The 25,168-nt window shown below is 44.1% G+C and overlaps 2 protein-coding genes across 2 annotated transcripts; one reads left to right on the top strand and one right to left on the bottom strand.

The window, feature by feature from the left end:
* Window positions 1–202: 202 nt before the first annotated feature.
* LOC127566938 (keratin, type II cytoskeletal 8-like) lies at window positions 203–20,998 on the bottom strand. Its single transcript, XM_052009474.1, has 9 exons — window positions 20,612–20,998; window positions 19,740–19,948; window positions 12,139–12,199; window positions 10,887–10,982; window positions 8,264–8,428; window positions 5,430–5,555; window positions 2,931–3,151; window positions 1,549–1,601; window positions 203–511 (listed from the first exon to the last, which is right to left on the bottom strand). Exons 1-9 carry the CDS (start codon window positions 20,864–20,866, stop codon window positions 366–368), a joined length of 1,332 nt encoding a protein of 443 aa, XP_051865434.1. The 5' UTR covers window positions 20,867–20,998; the 3' UTR covers window positions 203–365.
* A 143-nt stretch (window positions 20,999–21,141) lies between these two features.
* LOC127566939 (keratin, type I cytoskeletal 18-like) lies at window positions 21,142–24,232 on the top strand. The gene is made up of 8 exons (XM_052009475.1): window positions 21,142–21,600; window positions 21,967–22,049; window positions 22,201–22,357; window positions 22,835–22,999; window positions 23,100–23,225; window positions 23,391–23,611; window positions 23,756–23,778; window positions 24,033–24,232. The coding sequence occupies exons 1-8, from the start codon at window positions 21,205–21,207 to the stop codon at window positions 24,122–24,124; spliced, it is 1,263 nt and encodes a 420-aa protein (XP_051865435.1). The 5' UTR covers window positions 21,142–21,204; the 3' UTR covers window positions 24,125–24,232.
* The last annotated feature ends 936 nt before the right edge of the window (window positions 24,233–25,168 follow it).

Raw genomic sequence — 25,168 nt, 5'->3', positions numbered from 1 at the left:
CCATATCCTGATAGTATCCTTTTGAATGTTTTGTTGCGTCTTCTCCAGAACCAACTTTTCAGGCAATTCCTAAGAGAATATTCACTGAAGTATATGTAATCTGTTTCCCAAACCATTTCTCCCCCCCCCCCCTCCCCCAAATGACAGCAAGATGTTTAATATCCAATTAAAATTAATTGTAAAATAACCAAGAAAACATACATGCATATTATCAAGCTTTATTTCACATTTATTCCCAGGAGTGGAATAAAATCCTTCAAAAACCGTTATTCTCACAATCCTTTAAGAACTCATTGAGGACTTGAAAGGCAAGACATTGAAAATTATTGAAATGACCAGACAACTTTTAGCAAAATGTAGGTACTTCATCTTCTTTGAAAGACAGATGACTCAGAGAGTGTCTTCCCATTCTTGGTCTCAATCGTCTTGACAATAAGAGATCTGCTTGTTCCACTTGTTTCCAGGCCACCATGGATTGAGGTCTCAAACTGCATCCCTGGATACGAATAATCTAATAAACAGAGGCACAGTTTAATCACAAGGAAGAGAAAGAGTAATTATTGCATTGAGAAGCACAACATCTGCCAATTATTAACTAAACACTAAGCAGTACCCATGGCCAACATCTGCCACTGTACCAGAAAGGGAAACAGTGCACTGCCTTTGTTGAATTGGTTAGATTGATCCAATGTTTCAGACTTTCAGTCAAAAGGCACAATCTTTACCAATCATTTACTATGTTATACTGTCTATTAGGTTCACACCAAGGGACAGTGTAACAGATGAAGGGAGCTGGATTGGGTAGACAAGTGAAGGAAAAATACTCAAATTGAGAGCCAGTTGTTCTATTCTACAAGAGGACTCTGTCATCTTATAGGGTTGTTGGGAGAGCGTTTCCTCCTAGATAAATATTTATCATTACATTCAAATCCTTCCAGGTCTCACCCCCATCCCTGACTCTAAACTTCTCCATCCCTACCACCCTCCAGGATCTGTGCTCCTCCAGTTCTAGGCTCTAGAGCACCCCATGATTTTAATCTCCACCATTATCAACTGTGCTTTTAGCTGCTTGGACCCTGCGCATAGTGGGAGTGGCTTTGCCATACATCTGAAGCAGTTCAAGAAAGTAATTCATCACTACTTTCTCAAGGGCAATTTGGGCTGGCAATAAATGTAGGCCTTGTCAAGAGATGCCCAGTCCTGTGAATGAGTGAAGTATCTCCCTAATATCATTGCAACTTTCCACTTCTACGATGTTTTGTTTTTAAAATCTACCTCTTTAAACAGGTTTTGTTTAACTTCCTAATGTCCATGTGAAATCAAACTTCACTTGATAGGATCCCATCTGTATCTGCCACCACACCCACCTACGTATTTCCAACTTTCTAACCAAGGGGGTGAGAGACCCTTCCTGTGAACACTCACTCTGCCCAGCCCTGTCTCTGATCTAGTTACAAGGAGCTATTGACACCAGAGGACAGCAGGCAACTCAAATACATCCTGCTCTGCACAAAGATTAGATTTTTTTATTGATTGAAAAGACAGTACTTTTAATACTTTTTGTTGATTGGTGCATGGTCACGCTCACTGGTTTTGACAATCTGCAAATCAAAGACAGAGTAACTGTTATTGGAAAGAAAACATACATGGGTGAATAAACAAAATAGTGGAACCCATAGTTTGTGTAGCACTCATCTGTACTTAGAATTGCCTTATATTATCTTGGCTCAGAGCCTTGAAGAGCTCCTCTCATCCTGCATCCCATAACACTACTGGAAGTCTAGTGGAAGTACACATAAAAGGCAATTCCTGGTACATTCCCAGTGGAGGAGTGGGAGAAGTGAGGAGATACCCAGTCTCAGTTTCCCACCACCCATCTCCTATTTTCATTAAATTGGTTGAAAGCCAACCAAAAATTTGTAGCCACTGGTTCCACCTGAGTGACTGAGGTAAAGTTCTTGGGCTTAATAGTGAAATACACTGAAAATATTATTTCAAAAGACAGTAAATTCATGAATCAAATGATTTTATTCCAAGGTCTAGTTTGCATAGATAGTTTTGGTTTAGGTTTTCTGGAGGATGATTGTCCATTTACATTTTTTGTTTGTCATTAAGTACTTCACCAGTGTCCTGTCCAATATAGGAGACTGAGTTTGCAACCCTGCATTCATGCATCTCATATCAAACCTTGAGCTGAATCTCTGCTGAAGTTGAAGCAAAACTGCTTCAAGTAATACACAAGTATTGTCATCAAGAGCAACTGTTCATTTAGAACTTGGGACCCTCTTATTTCCCCTTGGAAACAATTCAATCTCATCCAGAGCTACAGATTTTATGCTGCAGCACAACCAGCTGACAGATCAGTGGGCCTCCCAGTATCACAAAGAAAGCCCCCCACTTCAATCCATAAATGGGGTTCATTTACATTTTAAAGCTACAACACCATGCACCAGTTTAAACATACACAAGCCCTTTCAGCAGCAGTCGAGGAATGCAGCCCAGAATAATCACAGGCTCAGATGTCAACAATTAGGTCAAGGTCATGCCCACCAATTCTCTTGAGCTCAGAGCAATATAATATGGGACTGCCAGGCCTCTTCCAGGGGCTGGTCCCCTTGCCCAGAATATCCTGGTAACAGTCAAGACCCAGTCTAACTTGTCTGCTGCACCAGGCATCAACTCCAGGAAGGTAATATAGCTCAGCCAAACCTCCAAGGTAACCTCACACTACATTCTCAGAAAACAGCCAAGACTGGAACACATTTTCCACAATCACTGACTACAGGCAGACGTCAAGCTAGCGCTGGAGTTGAGAAAAACTTACTGCAAGCAAGATTTTCATTGCACCTGTGCATACATGTACTTGTGCATACAAACTTGACTGACATTAATTGGACTAAACCACATTGAGAGATGCTTGATGTACAAACCTGATCTCTTCGCCTTCAAGCAGTTTCTTGTAAGTGGCAATTTCAATGTCCAGGGCAAGCTTGGTATTCATCAGCTCCTGGTACTCCCGCACTTGGCGGATCATTTCTTGGTTAGTTTTGTCAATGGCATTCTGCAGTTCAGCAATGCGGTTCTTGGCTTCAGCAATGGCCATTCCTCCACGTTCTTCTGCTTCAGAAATTGCAGCCTCCAACGCCTCTTTCTGTAACACATGGAGAATGGTTAGTCTCCAGTGAGCCAAGAATTTGACTTGGGAATTAGAGACAGCTGAAGAGTCCAGAACAAGGGGGCAGAATGTTAAAAATCAGAACCAAACAAGGCAAGGAACTGTCTAGCTTCTACTAATCTCCTTCCAGTGTCCTTTTCCAAGGCAACTGAAATAGCCCATATAGTGTACCTTTTTCCCTTTGTTAGTATATTTCTTTGCACTATTAAAAAGGGAATAATAATATAGTAGTCACGTTATGGAAATGGTAACAGACTGGACTAATGATTCAGAACCACAAGTTCAAATCCCATAAGGGCATTTAAATTCAGTTAAATAATCTGGAATTAAAAAGCTGCTCTCAGTAATGGTGACTTGCAAGAACCCATCTGGCTCTCTAATGACCATGAGGGAAGGAAATCTATCATCCAAAGTGTGACCCCTGATTCACATCAATCTAGTTGGCTGCCCTGTGAAATGGCCCATCAAGCCATTCAGTTGTATCAAGTTGCTGCAACTCACTGAAAGAGCACCCTTGTTACACAGACAATTGTGGCTCACCTACACCTTCTTAAGAAGCAGGTAGGGTGGGCAATAAATGTACACCTTATCAGTAACATCTGCATACCATGGGAAAATTCAATAAAGTAACTTCAATTTTATTTTAGTTCTGATGAAGAGCCTTTGACCTGAAATGTAGGTGTTTCCATTGATGCCGATTGATCTGCTGAGAGGTTCCAGCATTTACTTTTATTCCACTTTAATTTCTTTCATGGATTTTAAATCACAATCAAAGCAGTTTTACAAATTAAATGCAAAATGCGTCATAAAATCACACTGATATAATGGTAGGAATGTCTTAACTTGGTTCCTTCATCTTCTCTGGCTCTTTTTACAAGTGTGCCTGGTAGATTGGTACTAAGGTATGTAAACAGGGAGCTTCCTGTTGAGTCAAACCATGTTGAGTCAGGTGCAATAAGCCAAGGCAGGAGGAAAGGGGCCAACTATTGACCTCAGATGACATAGTACTAGGGATTTTGTTCCAGAGCTTCCTACAGGCTAGACTGCAGGCTTGATTTTCTTTTTTTTTGTTGAAAAAATGTGTTTATTGGGAAATGAAGGATAACCGATCTGCCTCACCCCACCTAAATCATCCTTTCCATCTTATATTGCTTGTCATGTATAGTAATGATTTGGATGACAACATAGGTGGCATGATTAGTAAGTTTGCAGATGACACCAAAATTGGTGGTGGTGTGGTAGACAGCGAAGAAGGTTGCCCATGGTTACAACAGGACCAAGATCCACTGGGAAAGTGAGCAAAGGAATGACAGATGGAATTTAGCTTAGGCAAGTGTGAAGTGATGCATTTTGGGAAGTTAAACCAGGGCAGGACTCACACAGTAAATGGCAGGGCCCTGGGGAGTGTTGTAGAACAGAAAGACTTAGGGGTATGAGTACATAGTTCCCTGAAAGTGGGAACACAGGTAAACAGGGTGGCGAAGGTGGCATTTGGCATGCTTGCCTTCATCAGTCAGGGCACTGAGTACAGGAGTTGGGACGTCACATTACAGCTGTACAAGACGTTGGTAACACTGCACTTGCAGTATTGTGTGCAGTTCTGGTCACCTGACAATAGGAAGAATGTCATTAAGCTGGAAAAGGTGCAGAAAGGATTCACAAGGATATTGCTGGGACTGGAGGGCTTGAGTTACAAGGAGGTTGGGGCTGTTTTCCCTGGAGTGAACAAGGCCGATGGGTGACCTTATGGGGGTATACAAAATCATGAGGGGTAGATAAGGTGAATGCTCAGTCTTTCCACCACCACCCCCCCCCCCCCGCCCCCATAGTAAAGGAGTCTAAAATTAGAGGGAATATGAAAGATTTAAAGGGGATCTGAAGGGCAACTTTTTCCAGAGGGTGGTGGATATATGGAATGAGCTACCAGAGAAAGTGGGAGAGGTGGGTACAATTACATTTAAAAGACATTTATACAGGTTCATAGATAGGAAAGGTTTAGAGCAATATGGGCCAGGAAAGGTTTAGAGCAATATGGGCCAAGTGGGACCAGGTCAGGCAGGCACCTCGATCAGCATGGACAAGTTGGGTCAAAGGGCATGCTTCTGTGCTAGAAACGAAGAAGTCATAAGGCCATCCTCCAAAAAAGCCAGTTGAATTAGAGTCACAAGGTTAATAGGGACCTTCTGAACTGCAGAGTCAGTCTAGGAGAAGGGAGTAAATAGAAGGTACAAGAAGCATTTTACAGTGCTCTTACTTGTTGCTTCAAACCCTGGATTTCAGAGGTTAGTCTTCCAGTTTGTCTTTGCATGTCTGTGATCTCAGTCTTCACAACACGGAGCTCATCTGCACATTTTCCAGAATTTTTCTTCATGTCACTGAACTGAGACAAAAATGCAAAGCTCATTATCATTCTTCAAACATTTATTGAACTGCCTACAGCTCCCAAACATTGATGCATTTCACCTTTTACAGATGCAATGGCCCCAGTTTACCTACTGATTTCAAAACAGTGTTTTCAAGGTTGATTCATTCTCTTTAAAGGAGGCAAGGTAAAAATCAAGTAGTGGTAATCATGCAAGACCAAGTTTTGATTATGGATTGTATGAGGGTGTAACACAGATAAACTGAGTTGTGACTGAGAATGAAGAATTTACAGGGATAACACTACAGTTGACAGATTCTCAAAAGATTGAACAAGCTGGGATTGCTTTATCTGGAAAAAGGAAGGCTGGTTGGTGACATCATTGAGATTATTGAAAGATTATGGATGTAGAGAAGGGGCCTTAAACTTAATTAACCCAAGTGGGAATTCTGGCAGAATTTCATTACCTTGTTAATGATGGCAACATCAAACATACAACCACAAGCAATGGGGGAGGCAAACAAAATAGACCAATTTAATGAAAAGGTAGGCAGTTACACAAGGAAGAGGGAAACAGAAGGACATGAAGGGGTTAGATAAAAAGACAGGAGGGAGGAGGCTTGTTCCTATGCTGTGATTTCTTTGATGGGACATTCTCCGCTTGTCCAGATAGGTGCTGATCTAACATTTGAAACCATCACCATCCAGTACAAAGCAGCCCATTTGAATTGCACTCCCTTTCACCACTCAACCTTCATTCCCTTCACTGTTGGCACACAATGGTTGCAGTGTGTACATCTATAAAGTGCACCGTTACAACTTTTAAGGCTACTCCAACAAGGCAGCACAGTGACGCAGCTGCTGCCCCACAGCTCCAGCAACAAATCCTGGCCTCTAACACTGTCTGTGGAGTTTGTGTTGTCCCTCTGACTGTGTGGGTTTCCCCTGGGTGCTCTAATTTCCTCCTACATCCCAAAGATGTGTGGGTTGCTGGGTTAATCGGCTGCTGTAAGTTGCCCCTAGTGTTGGTGGATGACAGAATCTGGGTGCAAGTGATGGGAATGTGGGGAGAATAAAAGTGGGATTAGTGTAAATGGATGTTTGATGGTCAGCACAGACTCGATAGGCCGAAGGGCCTGTTTGCCCATTGTAGGACTACGAGACCAGTGCAGTCTACAAAGACAAAGGCAGCAGGCAATGGGGTAGTGCATGGAGACACTATCCCCTGCAGGTTCCCCTCCAAGTCACACGCCAGCAAAAATTTGGAATTGTATTACTGCTCCTTCTTCGCCACTGGGTCTAGATCCTGGAACCCAGTAGCACCATAGGAACACACTCACCATATAGACTGCAAGGGTTCACCACCATCTTGCAGGGATGGGCAATATGCTGGCCCACATTCCACAAGATAGAACTCTAAATACTGAAATGCAGCAACAAGTCCAGCACAAAGAATGTGGGGGAGAGGAGAGCAGGAGTCCAGTCTGGAAAAGCTGTGAATCATTATTTTACAAAACACTGATTTCATGTACTAGTACAACTCAGTTATTGTATACAAATTTGTATTTTTGACAGTGGGCAAAGTTGTACATTTTTCAAGAGGGAGCACTTTCAAAGCCTTTGAACTGGAAAGAAGTTTATCAAGTCAAATGCATCTTGCAGTGGGACATCAGTACTACACCACACCACTTTGTTGTGCTTCCAGAAAATAAGGCATGGAGGGCAGCAATTTGGGTTTTGAGGGGAGAGGGGATGGGGAGTGATGTACAGCTGACAGTTAATCTAATATCATCCATTTTATTATTATCCTTCCAAGTTCCCAAAATTGACCTTACACATATTGGTCCTGAAGCTCAATGGGGGTTCCTCAGTCATCACAGGATCTCAGACTGAACTGGGTTACATCAGAGCTCAGCTAGGGGGTTGAAAGTCTTCTGCCAGACCGTCAATGGGCAATAGGGAAAACTGCTGCAGAATTTGAGGGCAATAGTTACATTTATGCAACATTGAGACAGATAATCAGTTATGCAGAGAAAGTTGTACCTTCTAATACTGAATGTTTGGTGAGGGCAGAATTTCTGAATTGGATCTTCAAGTGCATTCACTCTATCCTGTTGATATTTATTGCAAGAGGTTTCTTGATGCCCACCCACAGAAAAGTGTTGGTCTTTTGTATTTTGACAATATACAGGGAAAAACTTTTGGTAACCAAGGCAAAATAACCAAGGAGGAGATGAGGAGCATTCTCCCCACAGCTCATTGTTACAACTTGGCAATGCACTTTCCAAAAGGGTGGTAGAAACAGACTCAGGAACAACTTCATAAGTGAATTGGATAATCTGTCAAAAAAATAAAAAAGGGGTGGGAGGGGTAACTGCAGGAACATGGGGAAAAGCAAGTAGGATCATTGACAACTCTATTGAAAAAGGCAGCACAGGCCTAATGGCCTGAATGTCCAGTGAGATTTAATAATGAATTATTTGGGTGAAATTGTACTGTATGTTATTAGTTTAAAAAAAGAGCACAACTTTATATTCCAGAGCCTCCCTTCCCTAGAGGTCAGGCTTGTTCTGGAATTCAGTATTTATATTTATGTAGGATGCCAAGATTAGGAGATTTTTTCTTTGGTAATCACAGCTTCCTGCAAGATCATTCACACTCCCTGGTCCCAGATCTCCAGAGGTCCTTACTGATAAGACCATTGGCAGTAATGAGACAACTCTTACCTTCATCTCACATGTAGAGATGTTTTCTTGGCGCATTTTGTTCACCATTCCTTCATAATGAACCCGGACATCATTGATGATGTTGCTAAGGTCCAGGTTGCGACTGGTATCAACTTCCAGAGTGACAGCAGTGTTCTTGATCTGGGCTTGCAACTCACGGATTTCCTGGGTGGCAAAACAAAGATGTACTTCAGCTGAGCAATGTCCATGTCCTGCTTAGCAGTTACAGCTATTACTTAAACAGAAACAAACAAAAGTAGGTCATATTTATATTGTACACCACGTCAGAATTATGTCAACAGGGTTAACTGGTAAACATTGTTTTAAAGGTCACTTGGTACAGCAGCACCTATTTGCTACTGCAATATATGTATTCACATTAACCACACGGAAATAGTTCCTACCCATTGAATAGCTTATATAATGCAACACAATGGAGGCATCTAGAGATTACTGCCATTTGCAGTTGCTAATTAAACACAGCATTTGACGAATGTGGACAGTTGTAATCCAGATCGTGATGGGCATCGCCATCAATAATAAAGTCTTGGCACTTGTATAAAGGACTGGTAATGATTATGAAAAGACCTTGAGTGTAAACGTGCAAGTCACTAGATCTCACATTGTGCATTTCTTTTCTGTATGGGTTGAGATCTTGGACAAGGGGTCAGAGACTACAAGTTATAGCCAGGCTTTTCAGGAGTGAAGTTAGGAGAATGATAGAAGCTTGGGGTACTCTTCTGCCAATCACAACAGATGCCAGGTCATCTGTAGGGTTTAAACCAGAGATTGATACTTCTTGGTTAACCGGAGTCTATCAAAGGATATGGAGAGAGAGAGCAGGTACCTGGAGTAAAGTCACAGGTCAGCAATGCAGAAAAGGATTGAGGCCATCTTCACCTCACGTTCCAACATTCAGCTGCCAAATCTTTTGGCAAAAAGGCACCAATTTTGTCCTAATGAATGTTCAAAGACCATAAGGTCACTGCAGTGGGGAATAGAAGAGTGTTACAAGTATGGGCATACTCCTTTGGTCAGGTCTCAACCACACTAGCGAGGCACAGAAGGGAGCTTTCACTTGCATCTAAATGCACTCTGAGAGACCTGGGAGGGTTAGAGGTCTTAAACTGACACGTCTTCCATTTCCCAGCATTGTAGTTCTTTGACGAGCTTCTGGTCCTGTCCGCAGACACTGAGCCTTAACTTGTCCCTCAACTTGCTGGTTCTCCACAACCTGCACTGAACTGCAACATTGGCTGAAGATTAACTTCATCTCCACAGAGCCTCAGGCTTTTAGACCCTTATATTTCTCCTTAATTTACAAGCAGTTTGAATCTCTCCTAATCTCTGCCATGCATGTGTAACCCAAATTCTCTTTGTGACTGGTTCTGTTAATACTTTGGTTCTAATTACAAACCCAAGCTTCTTACTTCCAGCTTGAATTTTTTTTTGCCTCGAGCCTTCTTGGGTTCTTTTCCTGTCTGCTCATCTTCCTCTTATTCCGTCATGTCACCTCTAATATCTTCTTTTTCCAATCAAGGCGTTTCTACTCCCTTGCCTGCCTTTTCTCCAAGCTGCCTTTTTCTCTCAGCAACCTCAAAGAACCCAGTGAGGCCATTGAAACTGCCTTTTTACAGGCAGGAACCCCAGCCACTGTCCCATCTATCCCTCTCACTAACCTCCCCACCCAGTGTATTCACAGGGTCCCATAGGATTAGAATTACAAAGACACAGAAGGAAGCCATTCTGCCCAACAAATCTGTACTAGCTTCTGCTAGATCCCATTGCCCTGCTCTTTGCCAGTTGCTCTGCACATTTTACCGATTGTGCATCTCCAAGTCCCTTTGGTCAGCCCTGACTGACTGTATCTACCACCCTTACAGGCACTGCATTCCACATCATGGTCCTCAAATCCACTTGTATGTTTTGCCCAAAACTTTAAATCATGCCACCTTGTCCTTGAAATGCCCCTCCATCTAAACTAGGTCATGATCTTGTGCACTTCTATCAAATCCCTGAGCTTCCTTGCGCCAAGGATAACAACCTCAGCTTCTCCAGTCCAACATTATAGCTGAAATGCCTCATCCTTAGAGCCATTGTACTAATGCCCAAATCATTGCCAACCTCCTTCCCATCTTGCATGCTTTGTCCAGCCTGGTCTCAACCAGCTCACAAGCAAAACCTTCAACATCCACCACAATGTGGACAATTGCATTGAAATACTGTCAGGATAAGGGGTTGGCTATTTACAATTAAGAAGATGAATTTCTTCCATGAGAGTTGTGAATCATTCAAGTTCCTTCTATTAGGGGTATCAAGGAGGCAAATTCATTAAACATTTAGACTGAGAATGGATAGATTGGATACAGGGTTACTGGGGAATAAGTAGGAGAGTGGGGTTAATGCAAAAGATCAGATTGGGCACAATTGTATTGAATGGCAGGGCAGGATAGAGGAGCCAAAGTGAGTGATTCAGCTCCTACTTCTGATGTTCTGGTGAGAGAACAGGGCCTTACTGTAGCTCCTGTGCCCTCCTAATCCAACTCCAGGGGTTTACCAGTTGAAAATGGAGAGATCGTCACAACTCTCTAGGTCTATCCATTACACACAGTATGGTCGTTACCTCATCAAATATTTCCTTCAGGAAGTTGATTTCATCAGTAAGGCTCTCAAGCTTCGCCTCCAACTCCACCTTGTTGAGATAGCTTTCGTCAACATCCTACAAGGAAAAGAAAAAGACAAGCGTAAAATTCACATACTGCACAGGAACAGTACAAGGTGGAGACTAGGCTGGGAGTGATTTCAACACCATTGTTTTTACTTTTTATCCTCCAACCATTTTTTCTGCCTGCCAGCCTCCTGATCACCAGCCATTTCACATACCTTTAGATGCATTTAAAGGCAAGAGGGGGAAAGTTTAAAGGAGATGTGCAGGGCAGAGAGAGTGGTGGGTGCCTGGAATGGGTTGCCAGGGATAGTGTTGGAAGCAGATACGATAGAGGTGTTTAAGAAGCTGTTAGACACATGAATATGCAGGGAATGGAGGGATATGAATCATGTGCAGGTAGAAGAGATTTCGTTTAATTTGGCATTGAGTTCAGCACAGGCCAAAGGGCCTGTTCCTGTGCTCTTCTATGTACCTTGGCAAAGTGGCCATTCTTCTTACATGCTTGGATTCTCTACCCTGACACAACAAAACATGTGCCCACCGAACAAAAGCTTGTGCTTACTCCAGTGAACGGCCCGAGGCCAGCTTGGTTAAGGTTTTCAGCATAATCTTGGCTGGCAGCTTGTCAATGAAAAACAGCAGCAGAATATTCAATGTCTGCAGTGGGCCAAAGAGCAGGCCAAGGTTTCCACTCTGCCAAGCAGTGATCTTCTCAGAACGCCAATCCCACCACATTGAGGTCCCTACTGGAGCTACACTGATATCTCCCAATCCCTCGAACCCCTGGACACATGTTCCATATTGTAGTGCAAGCTATGTGGCAAGTATCAGAGGGGGTAGTGCCCACTAAAACTAGTGCAACACCATTATTCCTGCTTCAGTTAAACATTACTTCCCCCTCCTGGATTTGGGAAGGTGCTTGCAGGAAATTCTGACAACCATGGAGGTGGGTGCTATCCAACTTTCTGCAGGAAATGGGATTTCCAACCGAGAGTCAGTGTGCTTTCAATTCTAGCAGGAGATTGGGAGTCACACGCAAACACACCCTTAGTTGACCTCAGCCAGGGTGCTCAGCACCATCCTGCTTGGGAGGGAGAAAATTAGTTAAGCACAAACCAGGGATAAACACCAGGCATTTCCTCACCACTTCACTGGGTGAAAGTGTTTTATTCCCCCAAAATGGAATTGACTTTTAACGTGAACCCACCTTCTTGATCATAACAAATTCATTTTCCTTCTCTGTGCGCATGTTAATTTCATCTTCATACCTGCAGAATAAAAATAAATGCTGCAGTTAATGATTCTGGGCAAAAGCTGCATGTGGATTGTCTGCAAACTGATCACCTGCCGAGCATTTCTTAATAAAACCAGCCAGGAGTTGTTTTTAAAACAACTTTGATACTATACCTGCCAATAAAATAGTACACTTCTGGAATTAAAATGATCTACACTGAATATTAAATACTTACAATTTACAGACTGTTCAGACTCCTGACCCTTTACACCCACCCTGTTCACATGCAAAAGTTTTGTTTCTAGCTTTGAACACCAGCTGCCCAGAAAAAAAATGGGTAAATGCTCCATTTGGCACTGAGCTATAAACACCAGGATTCCAAGCCCTATCCCTTCTTCTGGTGAAACAGCTTTGCACTGATATCAGAGGCTCAGTAAATGCCCTCACTATTCCAGGGCAGAGGGAGAGGGGTTTCAAGTATAGATCTTTACCCTGGTCACAATCCCCTGAGCTCTGTTGAAAGTAGGTGTTGGACAAACTGATGCACTCCGTAGTTCAATAGCCAGCATTTACTGTCTAAACCCACACATGGGGGAGATGTTGCACTGACCTCACCCAATGCAAGGGGAGCACCTTGGATGGAAGGGGTAGACCTACTTGTTCCTGTGCAGCTACACACGAATTGATGACATAAGAAATAGAAGGTAGGCCATTCAGCTCTTCATACCTGCTCCACCATTCAACAAGATCTTGGCTGATCATTTACTTCAATGACACTTTCCCCCACACTAACCCCATATCACAAGAGTCCCTCAATATCTAAAAATCTGTCTATCTGCCTCAAATGTAGTCAGGAACGGAGCCTCCACAGCCCTCGTGGGTAGAGAATTCCAAAGATTCACCACTCTCCAGGTGAAGAAGCTTCTCAAAGTCCTCAACCCCTTGATACGAGACCATAACTCCTGGTTTTAGACAATTCAGCTGGGGGAAACATTACATCTACCCTGTCAAACCCCTTATGAATTTTCAATGAGATCACCCCTCATTCTAAATTCAAGAGAGTTTAGGTATAGTCCACTTAATCTCTTTGTAGGACAATTTAACAAAAAACTTCACCTGCCCATCCCTGGAATCATTCTGGAGACCTTTTCTTGCACTCTCCATCACAAGTACATCCAAGGCCTTGTAGGGAGACCAGACCTTGAACACCATTTGAGGTGCACTCCCAGTAAGACCTCCTTACTTTTGTACTCAAATTCTCTTGCAATAAAGACCAGTTACAATTTAGGATTAAATCTCAGAGTCTGATTTAATCCTAAATTATTATTCCTAGACAAATTAACTGCAAATCCATTCCAGTCTTAGTGAGACTGTTGGGCACAAAATGAGTGCAGCCTGCAAGTCAATATTTCCCTTCAAAGTAATTTGCAGTCGTAAATTTCATAAAATTCCAGAAATTGGGAAAGAAAGGCATCATACAAGTTCTTTCTTTCCATTAATAAAAGCAAAATGAACGTCTATTATTCTACAAGGGGTAAACAAGTTTAGGGAAGAGTTGTTTATCTTGATAATCTAGATAACAAATAGCAGCATTTAGAACCTGGTCATACTGCCTTGCAGACCATTGGTCTGCATCAAGTTTTCCAACCTTGCCTAGGAATCATTAACTCAAATGTACAGCACAAAAGGAGAACATCTGACTTATTCTGTCCACACAAGCAATCATACTGATACCAAAGTCCCATGCACACATTCCCAACATCGCCCTAAATCAGCTTCTCATCTGGCAACACGTATACAGTTAATGGCAGGACCCTCGACTGCAGTGATGTGCAGAGGGATCTTGGGGACCAACTCCATAGCTCACTGAAAGTGACAATGCAAGTAGATAGGATGGTAAAGGAGGCATATGGCATGCTTGCCTTCATTGGTCAGGGGAGCAAGTGCAAGAGTAAGGAAGTCATGTCAGGCTGCCGGTGTAGTGGTGAAGGCAGATACAATAGTGGCAGTTAAGAAGCTTTTAGACAGACACACAAATATGCAGGCAGAAGGGATTTAGTTTAATTTGGCTGAGTGTTCGGCACAGACATTGTGGGCTGAAGGGGCCTGTTCCTGTGCTGTATTGTTTGATGTTCTAACATCTCAAAGATCCACCCCTTCTGTCTGTTTTCTGGTAGAAGTAGTGGCCACGTACAGACAGCTAGTAAGAACAGGATGAAGCACAAAAATGACAAGGAGGCCCCATAGTTAAGGAGACAATTGACACTAAAGAAAGGTGGAAATTCATTCTTGGTCATGTGCACTAAGTGGGCTATAGAGTGGCAGCCATGGTCTGTACTCCATGACTAACAGACTTCAATTCTAATCACGACTCTATTGTGTCCTTGGCAAATGTGACTCGGGACATATTCTTACCTGCTGCTGTTTCATCTTGCTCATGAGCATTAACCACTTGACTGAGGTACCAGTGGAAGTGGAACGGCACATCAGCCCAATCAGTGCCTTCAGGACAGGGGCAAAGAAAACTGAAGAATTCCTGCCACATAATCAGAGTTAAACTTCCAACCCTTTCTCTCTCCCCCCCCACCTTGTGGAAACCCACCTTTCCAAATAGAAAACAGCCATTGAGCTAATGTCAGCTCCACGGTGAGTTAAGGAGTGGCAGCATAGGAAAGCACATTGATCAACTTTCTCCCCTTCAGGAGGGAGAAGATTCAAATTTGTTTCATTGAAGAATTTGAGTCTACTGTAGCTAAACTCTGGCCCAGTGACCTAGCAGCAGTGAAGTTGATAAGATTTATGGCGAGATTGACCCGAGATCCCCAAATCTAATTTTGTTCTTTAAGACAGTCTTTGAAATCCATCTCTTTGACCTGGCTTTGGTCACCTGGCTGTCTCTTTAAGGACTACTGGTTAGTCTCAACACCTTGTACATAGGACAGAATCACACACTCTGCTCACAGGCATCCCAAAATTATAATTGTGATTCATTTTACATCATGGGACCCCAGACTGTTTTAGATGCGGTCTCCCTCTGAAGTGGTCTAGGACATCGGCAAGGGGATATCAGCCTTGTCAGTCACATTCACAGCTTGAGAACAGACTAAAATGAAGAAAGCAGAGGGCACATCAGTTGCCCATGAGGGACATAACCAAAATGGTGCCTGCTAGGCCACCAATCAATGTGGCATTGTGACCCACCAACATTTGTGGGTTACTATTGCCCCATTTATACAGTTAAAATAGAATTGATCAGCCCACTGTGTTTCAAACAGTGCATTAAAATAGCAAAGAATTGTCGCAAGCAAACCAATCAACCTGATGTGAAATGAAAACACCACATCTGGCATCGAAGGTTAACAAGGCTGGCTGCAGATGTACAAGTATGTCTGTCAGCATTTGAGCATGGTGTTCCTGTCCAGAAGGAACTGATTTTGGGTAAGCTGTTAACAGGACTGTGGCAGTTTGCCTCGGGAGTGAGAGCAGTCAGCCAGAGGTCCTCCAGCTTATTACCATACAATGGCTCCTGTTGTGGAGAGCACACTCAGAAAAGGCAGGGACAGGATCAAACAACACTGATGGCCCTGCCCAATCAGTACTCACAGGAAGGATGCCACGTGGACAAGGAACCAGAGATAAGAGCGACAATCCAGTACGAGTCATTGCTTTTGAGGGCAGAGGGGTAGGAACACATTAGTGGTGAATGATCTGCAGGAAGTCCAAAGTGCTTCAAGTCTGACATGACAGCAAGAATCAGATTTATCATCACTGACATATGTCGTGAAGTTCCCATTTGGATTTAGGCAGCTGAAGGCAGACACCACAGCAGTGGAATAATTAGAGGAGCACAGATCTTGGAGGGCTGTCAGACTGGAAGAGGTTACAGAGATAGAGTGAGACAGTGAAAACATTTGAGAATTAGAAATTAAAGCTCCTTTTAACCTCCCTCTTGTCCAGCAGACAGTCAATGGCTTTGATGTGGGGGGGGGGGGGGGGTTGGTAGTGGGAAGCAAAAGAGTCAGGCAGGCATCAAATAAGCAATTCCTCACTGGATAATAGGACTTACCCATGTTTATGTATCCTTCTATTGCCCAGTGAATCAAGCAAAGCTCAGCTGCAGCCCAGTTGTGTCTGTGTCATCCCAGCAAAGCTCAAGTTATGCCCTCACTTGACATCTTGATACACTTGCTGGAACTCCACATTACAGAAAAAGCTCACCACAGAAGCTAACCAGTCAATTTTGGTTTTGACTACATGGTGAGCACATCAGTCACTGAATGAAAACTCAAGTCACCATCCTGATGAATTTGCTGATCTTCATCACAGAGCAAGGTTTGAATGAGACTAGCTCAGATTGACACCCTGGTCAGCATGGACGAGTTGGGCCAAAGGGCCTGTTTCTGTGCAGTACGACTAGGAATCTGGGGACCTCATGGTCTGTGTACCCCAGATCAGTGTACTTAAGCCATCAAGAGGCTTGGCTCTTCAAACCTTGAGTGGTTATTAAGAATTTGATTGTGCAAATTATAGGCTGCTTTTCCTCTACATGCCAATAGTGATTAGCGAAAAAAAAATATTTTGCAACCTTGAGATGTTAAAAGTTGCATAAATTACATAGTTATTTCAGATGTAAAGTGGAACAAAGGGTATCAACCAGCCCAGACTTGCAGCTAACTGTACAAGGATTAAACAATGCAAGCAACTGACTTGCAACTTCACCTGCAGTATATTTATATCACAAAACTAATTTGCCTAGTGCTTCTTTGCATACTTTCTCTTAGTGTTGCTTCTCTCACTGTCCTGCACAACATTTACCCTTCAATCAACATCACAAAAAATGATCGTTTCACTGTGAAACATTCAGTGAGTTTAGGAAAGAATGTTGAATTTATATTGTCAGTTCCAATGAGATTACAATACTGCTCACCATGGTACTCCCCACTGATCCAGAACAATTAAGATTAATGAATCACTTACTAATAATGTGTAGTCAAGGAGGATTGGGTAGGGCATTCCAATTCCTTAGAGTATTTTTTAATCTTTAAAATATTCCCTCAGATGGGCTGTAACCAAAGCTGAGGAACTCAGCAAGGATCTGTTACAAGGATCATTACCCCTCTCCTTTCTGACTCAGAACAATGCTACAGATCCAGTGGTGTCACTCCCTGCTGGATGTCAACTAGTATTAAGGAGTTATATCCTCTCCACTCACCAGGGCTGACTCAAGCAGAGTAGGAACCCTTCCACCTCAGAGTGGTAAAGTTATCATTGAGCCAAGGTTTGGTTCCATTTACAGACCGTACAGAGTGAGTGGAATCTCAGGGAGGTATATAAATTAGATTAGGGCAAAGACACTTATTTTGCACTCTGCCAGACTTCCACCGAGTTCAACAGGAGATAAAAATGGATGCGGATTATTTGCCTGTTATCCCTCTTCCACTACCAAATTCATTTGGCAAATTCATTTCCATACCACTCAGAAGAGTTGAAGATGGTCTAGCAGGGAGTCTTAGATGCATGAATGGCAGAAGATGGTGCCTGCCTTAAACAGAACCAACTCCTTCTGTTTGCTTTCAATGTTATTTCACTATCGAAACTCCTTGTGTTGTGCACATTGCATTCTGGAAGTCAATTTTTTTTTGGATTTCTAAAATGATTTTTCCGAGATAATATTCTGCTTAAAAAAAGGGACAATCATTTGTTCAAATGCAAAGAGCACCATCAGGCTCTGGGATCCTTGCCCTGCCAAACTATTTGGAAGCCCCTGTCAGTGAAGTCTGGCTGTTACTTATCGTGCAGCCACTGCAGTGAGCTCCGTGTGAATAGCCCTGCCCAGCCCCACTACTCATTCTGTGATGAAACCTATGTTATTACGTAAACAGTGAACCTTAAACCATAGAACAAGGCCATTCAACCCATCGTGCCTTTGAAAGAACTTGGAAATCCATGTTTTACTCCTGCCCTTTCATCTCACACCTGCAGTTTCTTTGGAGACACAAGACTGCAGACGCTGGAATCTGGAGCAACACACAATCTGCCCAAAACGTAGACAATTCTTTCTCCCCCCACAGATGCTGCTCGACCCACTGAGTTCTTCCAGCAGATTGTGTGTTGCTCCTGTATCTCCTTTCTTTTGCATCAAGATAGAATTAAACTTCTGAAAAATTACTCACTTTCATGCAATGAATTCCTGATTGTAGCAACTCACTGCTGGGAAAACAAGTTCTCATCTCCTCCACCCCCCCCCCCCACAGGCTCTTTACCAGAAAAGATGCAGCTGAATTGTGGTTTTGATCTGACACCCAAGACCCCTTGGGCAGCAAAATCAATTGTGCATCTAAAATCATCCACAGATCAGCTTACAAAATGCCTGTGCTCAACTTAATTACCAGTTTCGTTTTACCTGCAAGGTGGTAAAGCAATCAAAGCAACTGTGGGTGAGGGACACCAAGTTATCCTGCCTGCCCCCACTTGCCCCCAACTCCAAATGTCTCTGCTTGTCCACTTTAACGTGGGATAGAATTTGCTGTGGGTTCACTAATGCTGATGAATAGCCTAGTGGGCCTGTACCAGTATTACCGCAGTGAGATGGAGGGCATTCTCAGCAGGACCTGGGCTGGAAGGGGTTGTCACTGATCTTCCAGCAAGGTTCTAGTGGTCCGTCAGAAACACCCCAAAGGTTTGGGGTGAAGGCAAGATACTCTCCACTTAAATGCCTCAGAACCACAGTGCAGGATGCTGGTAACAGGTGTATGCAACCACCTGGTACTAAACTTGTTTTAGAAACCACCTTGCAAGTGGCAGTCAGAGGAATTTCTTGGCAATGTGTTAACACATTTATATTTCATTGCCAGATTTTGAACCAAAGTTGTACGCCACTGTGGAGTATTGTGTGCAGTTCTGGTCACCCCATTATAGGAAGGATTTGGAGACTGTGGAGAGGGTGCAGAAGTAGTTTACCAGGGTGCTGCCTGGATTAGAGGGTATGAACTGCAAGGGAAGGTTGGACGAACTTGGGTTGTTCTCCCTCGTGCGTTGGGGGGGGGGGGGGGGGGGCCTGTTGGGGAGACCTGATGAGAGGTTTTTCAAATTATGAGAAGCATAGATAGAGTAGACAGTTAAAATCTTTACCCCAGGGTGGAAATATCAAGCACCAAGCCACGTGTTAAAGGTGGGGCGGTGAGTTTAAAGGCGACCTGAGGCCCAAGTTTTGAGATACACACACACACCACAGGGAGCGGTGGGTGCCTGGAATGGGTTACCGGGGTAGTAGTGGAAGCAGACAGTTTGGTGGAGATTTTTTTTTAAAGAGGCTTTTAGATAAACACACGAATGGAAGGATATGGATGATACACATTTAATATAAATCGGCATCAAGATCGGTAAAACATCGTGGGCCGAACGGCCTGTCCCATGCTACGTCCTAAACTGCTTTAATTTCTTTCTCTGGAGAAATTTCATACGGGTCTAGTTAATCGATTCGCGCCCTTTTCTACCAGCTATGAGACGCAAACTAAAGCTCTAAGAACGCCAGCCTGTCACATGCAGGCAGCTTTGAACTTTTGACCACATACTTTGTCTTGTAGTCTTCCACCAAGCCCTGCACGTTGTCTAGTTCGGCTCCCAGGCGCATTTTCTCCTGGGCCAAAGCTTCAATCTGCTGCTTGAGGTTGTTGGAATAAGCCTGGTACAGACCGTCGATGTTGGAAGTACGCACACCTTTCTCCTGCAGCAACTGCCAGTGCATTTCGAGTTGTTTGTTGCGTTGTTCCAATGCCCGCACCTAGAACACAATGCGCTTGGGTTAAGAGCCACATTGCCGTCAGGCAAACCCATTTCTATTCCCCAACATTCAACTTTATTTTGGAGATTAAAGCATGTACTTTTGTGGAATAAATCACAAGGTACAAACCGTTCATTCTTATAGAAAAGCTATACGGAAATAACACATTAAACACTAAATAACCCCGATTCTTTTTAAAGCGAAGAGGCGAGTAAAGTCTTGTGACACCAAGAAAATTCGTTTTAGTTTAAATTCGGGGAACGAGACTTCTAAAATTAGGAGCGGAATGCAACCAGGTTAAAGACGAAACAAGCACTGGTTATAAAGCAATGAATCCTGAGAGAACTCGTCCCCTCGTCCCCCCCCCCCCCCCCCCCCCCCCGACCCATCGCGTCCAAACCCAAACGGTGAAATATTGGAAGATAACGTGCAACTTGGGAAGGAGAATGGTTCACCGTGTATGAAGTGTTACAGGCTTAAAGCAACAATCTGAAAAGTTTGGAGGGATCGCATGCAAGTCAGAGCTTTCAGATTGACAAGCCAAATAACGGCTTTTAGTAACGCCGCCGCGCTTTTACACAACTTTATCACCGAGCTCGTTCGTTAATACTTGTTTATACGACATCTCGTTAGTTAGATATTGCGTTTTTATTTTCTTTTTACCTTGTCGATGAAAGAGGCGAACTGGTTGTTTAGTCCCTTGATTTGCTCTTTCTCTTGGATGCGGAGCTCCTGGAAAGCCTGACCATCCTCGAAGTGGGGTACCTCCAGCGACACGGGTCTGGGGATTAGTCGCTGCTGCGGCGCCGCAGCTAGATACCCGGCCGAGCGGAACGAACCAGCCCGTTGCATCGCCGAGCTCGGGGTGTAAGACTGGCTGCTGAATTTCTTGGTCTGGTATGAGAAACGTTGGGACATGTTGAACTCTTTCAACGGAGAAGCTTTCGCAGAATGAAGAGCGTCACGCTTCGATTATTTACGGCCGGTGATTAGCCCCGAACCCTGCTTGTGTCCACGTCTGCCCCGAGGGTACTACGTTCCCGTTAGCTGGAGCGGGGGGTATATATCGAACCCCGACTCTCCCATTGGGCAGCGATTGACTCAGAGACAAATTGCCATTCGTTATTGGATGCAGCTCTCAGCCAATCAGCTGATGCCGGATGGTATATAAAGTTTATAAACTTCCTCGTAGTTGCTTGTTGATTCCTTGCCTTATTTCCAGTTCGGATTAGTTTTCCTGCCTCTCAAGTACCAAGATGAATGTAGCAAGGTTTTCTTCACTGTCCTCTTACGGTGGCCCCGTGTACAGCCATTCCGTGCGGAGGTCTGTGCCCATGCAGTCCAGTGCGAGCAGCGTTAGTGGCCTCGGCTCCCGGTTATCAGTGACCCGGGTCTCTAGCACCTACAGCCGTCCCGGCGGCTACGGCAGTGTCGCCGGCATGGCTGGCGCTACCGTCGGGGGTATTTCCAACCAAAAGGAGACCATGCAAGACCTGAACGACCGGCTGGCTAGCTACCTGGATAAGGTGCGTAACCTGGAAAGTGCCAATGCCGAGCTGGAACACCAGATCAAGGAACACATGGATGCTAAAGGACCCAGCACACGCGACTTGAGCGCCTACGAGAAACCGTTGAACGATCTTCGCAAAGAGGTAACCGCATGCGGCCGTTGGAAGGGTAGAGCCGATCATCCATAGCTCGCATGTTCAAGTTTATTGCTGTTATGCCATGAAAATTGTCTTTTTGCAAGACAGTACATTAAGAAGTTAGGACACAAACAGAAGTTAGCATAAATTAGCATACTCGCACGTGTACAAAATGGGCAACTATACCTGTGCAAGATAGAGAGAAAAATAGTCCGCGGTAATGTTAGATTTTGGAAGGTGTAGCGAGGGTTTGGCCGCTCCATTGCCAAGGGTTGACTAGTAGTTTCAAGGCAGATTGACCCCAATCGTCTGCCGGTGATATTAGGCGAGGTACAAGTCAATCTGACACGGAACCACTTTAAAATCCTCTAGGTCTTTGATATGACGGTGGACAACGCTCGTTTGATACTTCAGATCGACAACGCTCGGCTGGCCGCGGACGACTTCAGAGTGAAGTGAGTATCTCTTTCCTCCGCCGCCCCCAACCCCTTCTCTATCTCCGACAGAACGACGCGTTGATTCAGTCCCTCGCCCTTTCGCTGAGCGATGCGCTGAGGGTTCGGCTTGGAGCGGCGTTAACGCGGGCCCGCTCTCCTTCCTCTCCAGGTGGGAGTCAGAGCTCGCTATCAGACAGTCCGTGGAGAACGACATCAACGGATTGCGCAGAGTCATCGACGACACCAACATTGGGCGCCTGCACCTGGAGACCGAGATCGAATCTCTGAAGGAGGAACTCATCTATATCAGGAAGAACCATGAGGAGGTGAGTTCCGCGCTGGCGAGAAGCTCTCAGGGGCAAGGGTGTGGGAGCTAGAGGGTCACCCGACCGTCTGAAGACTGGTGTAGGGACATCGCACTCGAGGGACACAGCAATGTACCGTTGGAACACCAAGCACAGTATTGTAGAATATTAGGGGCATTGCATTTGAGGGAGATTGAAATACACCATTGGGGGAAAAACCCAGTTTTGACACGTAATTAATTTCCTTGTAGGAATAATTTTAAGACATGTGTTGTCAATGGGTTTTTATTTCGGGTTTTTTTTTAGCATCTGCAGTTTTTTGTCGCGTTTCATGGGTTGATGAATAATCCGGAAAAGGACACTGTCCACGAAATGGCAGGGCGCGTCTCTGTGTCGTTTACCAGTTGTAGTTTGGCTCTCTCCACCTTTTTAAGATGTAAAGCAGGGTCTGGGCAGCTGGGGAGTATGGCCTTATTCCTGTATGCTTTATTCCTGCAGGAAATCAAAGCCCTCCGCTCCCAGGTCAGTGACTCCAGCGTGCAGGTTGAAGTGGACTCTCCTCGGGGCCCAGATCTGACTAAGATTATTTCCGAGATCAGGGAGCAATACGAGAAAGTTGCTCAGAAAAACAAAGATGATGCGGAAAATTGGTTCAAGGTCCAGGTAAATGAAATGCTAATTCTAAACACACAGATAACTTGCATCAAAATATTTACCACCTGGGCATATTTATGGAAAATGCTTGTGTTGCTTATAATTACAGATGGAGACCCATACAGTTGAAGCCCAACAGAATAATGATGCTCTTGAAGGTGCAAGGGGCCAAGTCAGTGAACTGCGTCGCCAGATCCAGTCTCTGGATGTTGATCTGCAGAGTCTTCTGAGCATTGTAAGCACTCCGAACCCTCATGGTCCATTCTCCTGCTACTCTTGGGAAAAGCTCTGGCTGCATTCTGCATGTGGGCTATTAATCCAAATCCAAAACTCTGCAATGCTTGATCCTAATAGAATGGGTTCAAACTCGACAAACCAATTTTTTTTTTAACAATTGCAGAAAAACTCACTGGAAGGCACTCTCAGGGATACAGAACAAAGAAACGAGATGGAACTGCAGAAATTAAATGGCATAATTGCTTCTCTGGAGTCTGATTTGATGCAGCTTCATAATGAAATGCAGGCCCATACCGAGCAGTATAAGAATCTCCTGGACATAAAGATGAAGCTGGAGGCTGAAATAGCAACATACAGACGTCTGCTGGATGGAGAGGATGTCAGGTAAGCTTGCACGAAGCAACAATGGGGAAAGGGAACCATTACCTCAATGGCAAAATGGTGACCATCCTCCACCCTCGCACCTCATCTTGACCCTGTTGGCAGACTGAATTATACTGATCCTCATTTTCCTCCTTGTTTTTACAGTGGCCTTGTTGAATCAACAAAAGGTAAGACCATTCGATTGCTTTCAGGAAGCTTGAGAGTATGATTTTTACAGATGAGCCCAAGGCCATCGGGAGTGACTTTAACCTCCTCTGCCTGGGCAGAATCAGTCCGCTTTATGCTGCATTGATCTGAATGGGATGAGAATCTGTGGGATTCTACTAAAGACATAAATGAACCCAGGACAAAAATTCATTGTCTGCTGAGTTTCTTGCCTGTGAACATCACTGCTCATTGGGTTATTTCTTTGCATCAACAGGTGCTTCATCACAAACTATCAAGAAGATAACCACTCAGAAGATGACTGACGGCAAGGTGGTGTTGGAGAGTGAGTTGGTCCAGATGAAGTGATGACATGAAGTCACATCCACCTTCCATTGCCATGACAGCATCAGTTTAACCACATGTAACCAATTGTAATTTCTTGATAACTTGGCTAAATAAAGATATGGCATAACTTTCAAATTTGTCTTGTCTTTTAAATAAAGGGGCAAGGGGGAAGTAATCCTGGCAAATGCTCATGGGGTTAAATTTCTAATAGCAAGTGAGCAGGTTTTCATTCGTGTACCTGAGTGCAATCAGCACTTTGGGCAGAAGTGTCCGATCTCTGACATGTGCAGACACACGTAGCCCACTCTCACTCAGTCTTTTAATCCCCTCCCCATGGAATTCCACAGCATTGCAATGAGTTTTTCCTCTCTGCAGATGCTGCCTGACCTTGAGTACTTCTGTATCACTGTAAATTGCCTCAAATGTGTGTTTGAGTGGGTGAATGAGGGAGTTGATGGGAATGTAAGGTCAATGTAGGATCGGTGTAAATATGCAGTTGGTCAGCATGACTTGATGGGCCGAAGGGCCTGTTTCCCTGGTGTATGACTGACAACCCAGACACGGTGGTATCTCTCAGCAGCCCATCCACCTCTGCCCTGATACCACGGCTCCTGCCAATGCCTTTGCCATTTGCTGTTCCCCTCTCTACATCACAGCTATAACCCTGCTCAGGACCAGTGTCCTAACACTATTATTTCTTTATAAAGCCGATCTAAATTGTTTTCACATCTCCATTTCCTGGGTTACCACTGAAGACATTCTGTAGTGCCAAAACCAGTAAAATATCCCAAGATGCTTCGCAGGAGAGTTATGAAACAAAAAGATGTATAAGAATAGTAGATTTTAAAATCTTTTGAAAGGAAAAATGGTTGAGAGGTTCAGGGAAGGAATTCCAGAGATTGGCTGGGCTTGATTTCTTAGGAGCTGAGGGGGTTCTGATGGAGGTGTCCAAAATTATGAGGGGCATAAATATGGTAAATAGAAAACCTTTCCACATGGCTGAAGTATCTTTAACCAGAGGGAATAGGTTTAAAGGAGGTGGTTGGAATCTGGAACACACTGCTT

The sequence above is a fragment of the Pristis pectinata genome, chromosome X (assembly GCF_009764475.1).
Source record: "Pristis pectinata isolate sPriPec2 chromosome X, sPriPec2.1.pri, whole genome shotgun sequence".
Classification (NCBI taxonomy): domain Eukaryota; kingdom Metazoa; phylum Chordata; class Chondrichthyes; order Rhinopristiformes; family Pristidae; genus Pristis; species Pristis pectinata.
Note: the sequence above shows the minus strand (reverse complement) of the source record. Positions and strands in the feature narration are given on the sequence as shown.

What these genes read in the sequence shown, in the direction of transcription:
- LOC127566938 (XM_052009474.1), bottom strand. Translation starts at nt 20,866, where the DNA reads ATGTCCCAACGTTTCTCATACCAGACCAAGAAATTCAGCAGCCAGTCT. An exon ending in AATTTGTTATGATCAAGAAG is followed by an intron (nt 10,983 to 12,138) that starts GTGGGTTCACGT and finishes TTTTCCTTGTAG; the next exon opens with GATGTTGACGAAAGCTATCT. An exon ending in CTTGAAGGCGAAGAGATCAG is followed by an intron (nt 1,602 to 2,930) that starts GTTTGTACATCA and finishes TTTGATTTGCAG; the next exon opens with ATTGTCAAAACCAGTGAGCG.
- LOC127566939 (XM_052009475.1), top strand. Translation starts at nt 21,205, where the DNA reads ATGAATGTAGCAAGGTTTTCTTCACTGTCCTCTTACGGTGGCCCCGTG. An exon ending in GCGGACGACTTCAGAGTGAA is followed by an intron (nt 22,050 to 22,200) that starts GTGAGTATCTCT and finishes CTTCCTCTCCAG; the next exon opens with GTGGGAGTCAGAGCTCGCTA. An exon ending in TCAGGAAGAACCATGAGGAG is followed by an intron (nt 22,358 to 22,834) that starts GTGAGTTCCGCG and finishes TTATTCCTGCAG; the next exon opens with GAAATCAAAGCCCTCCGCTC.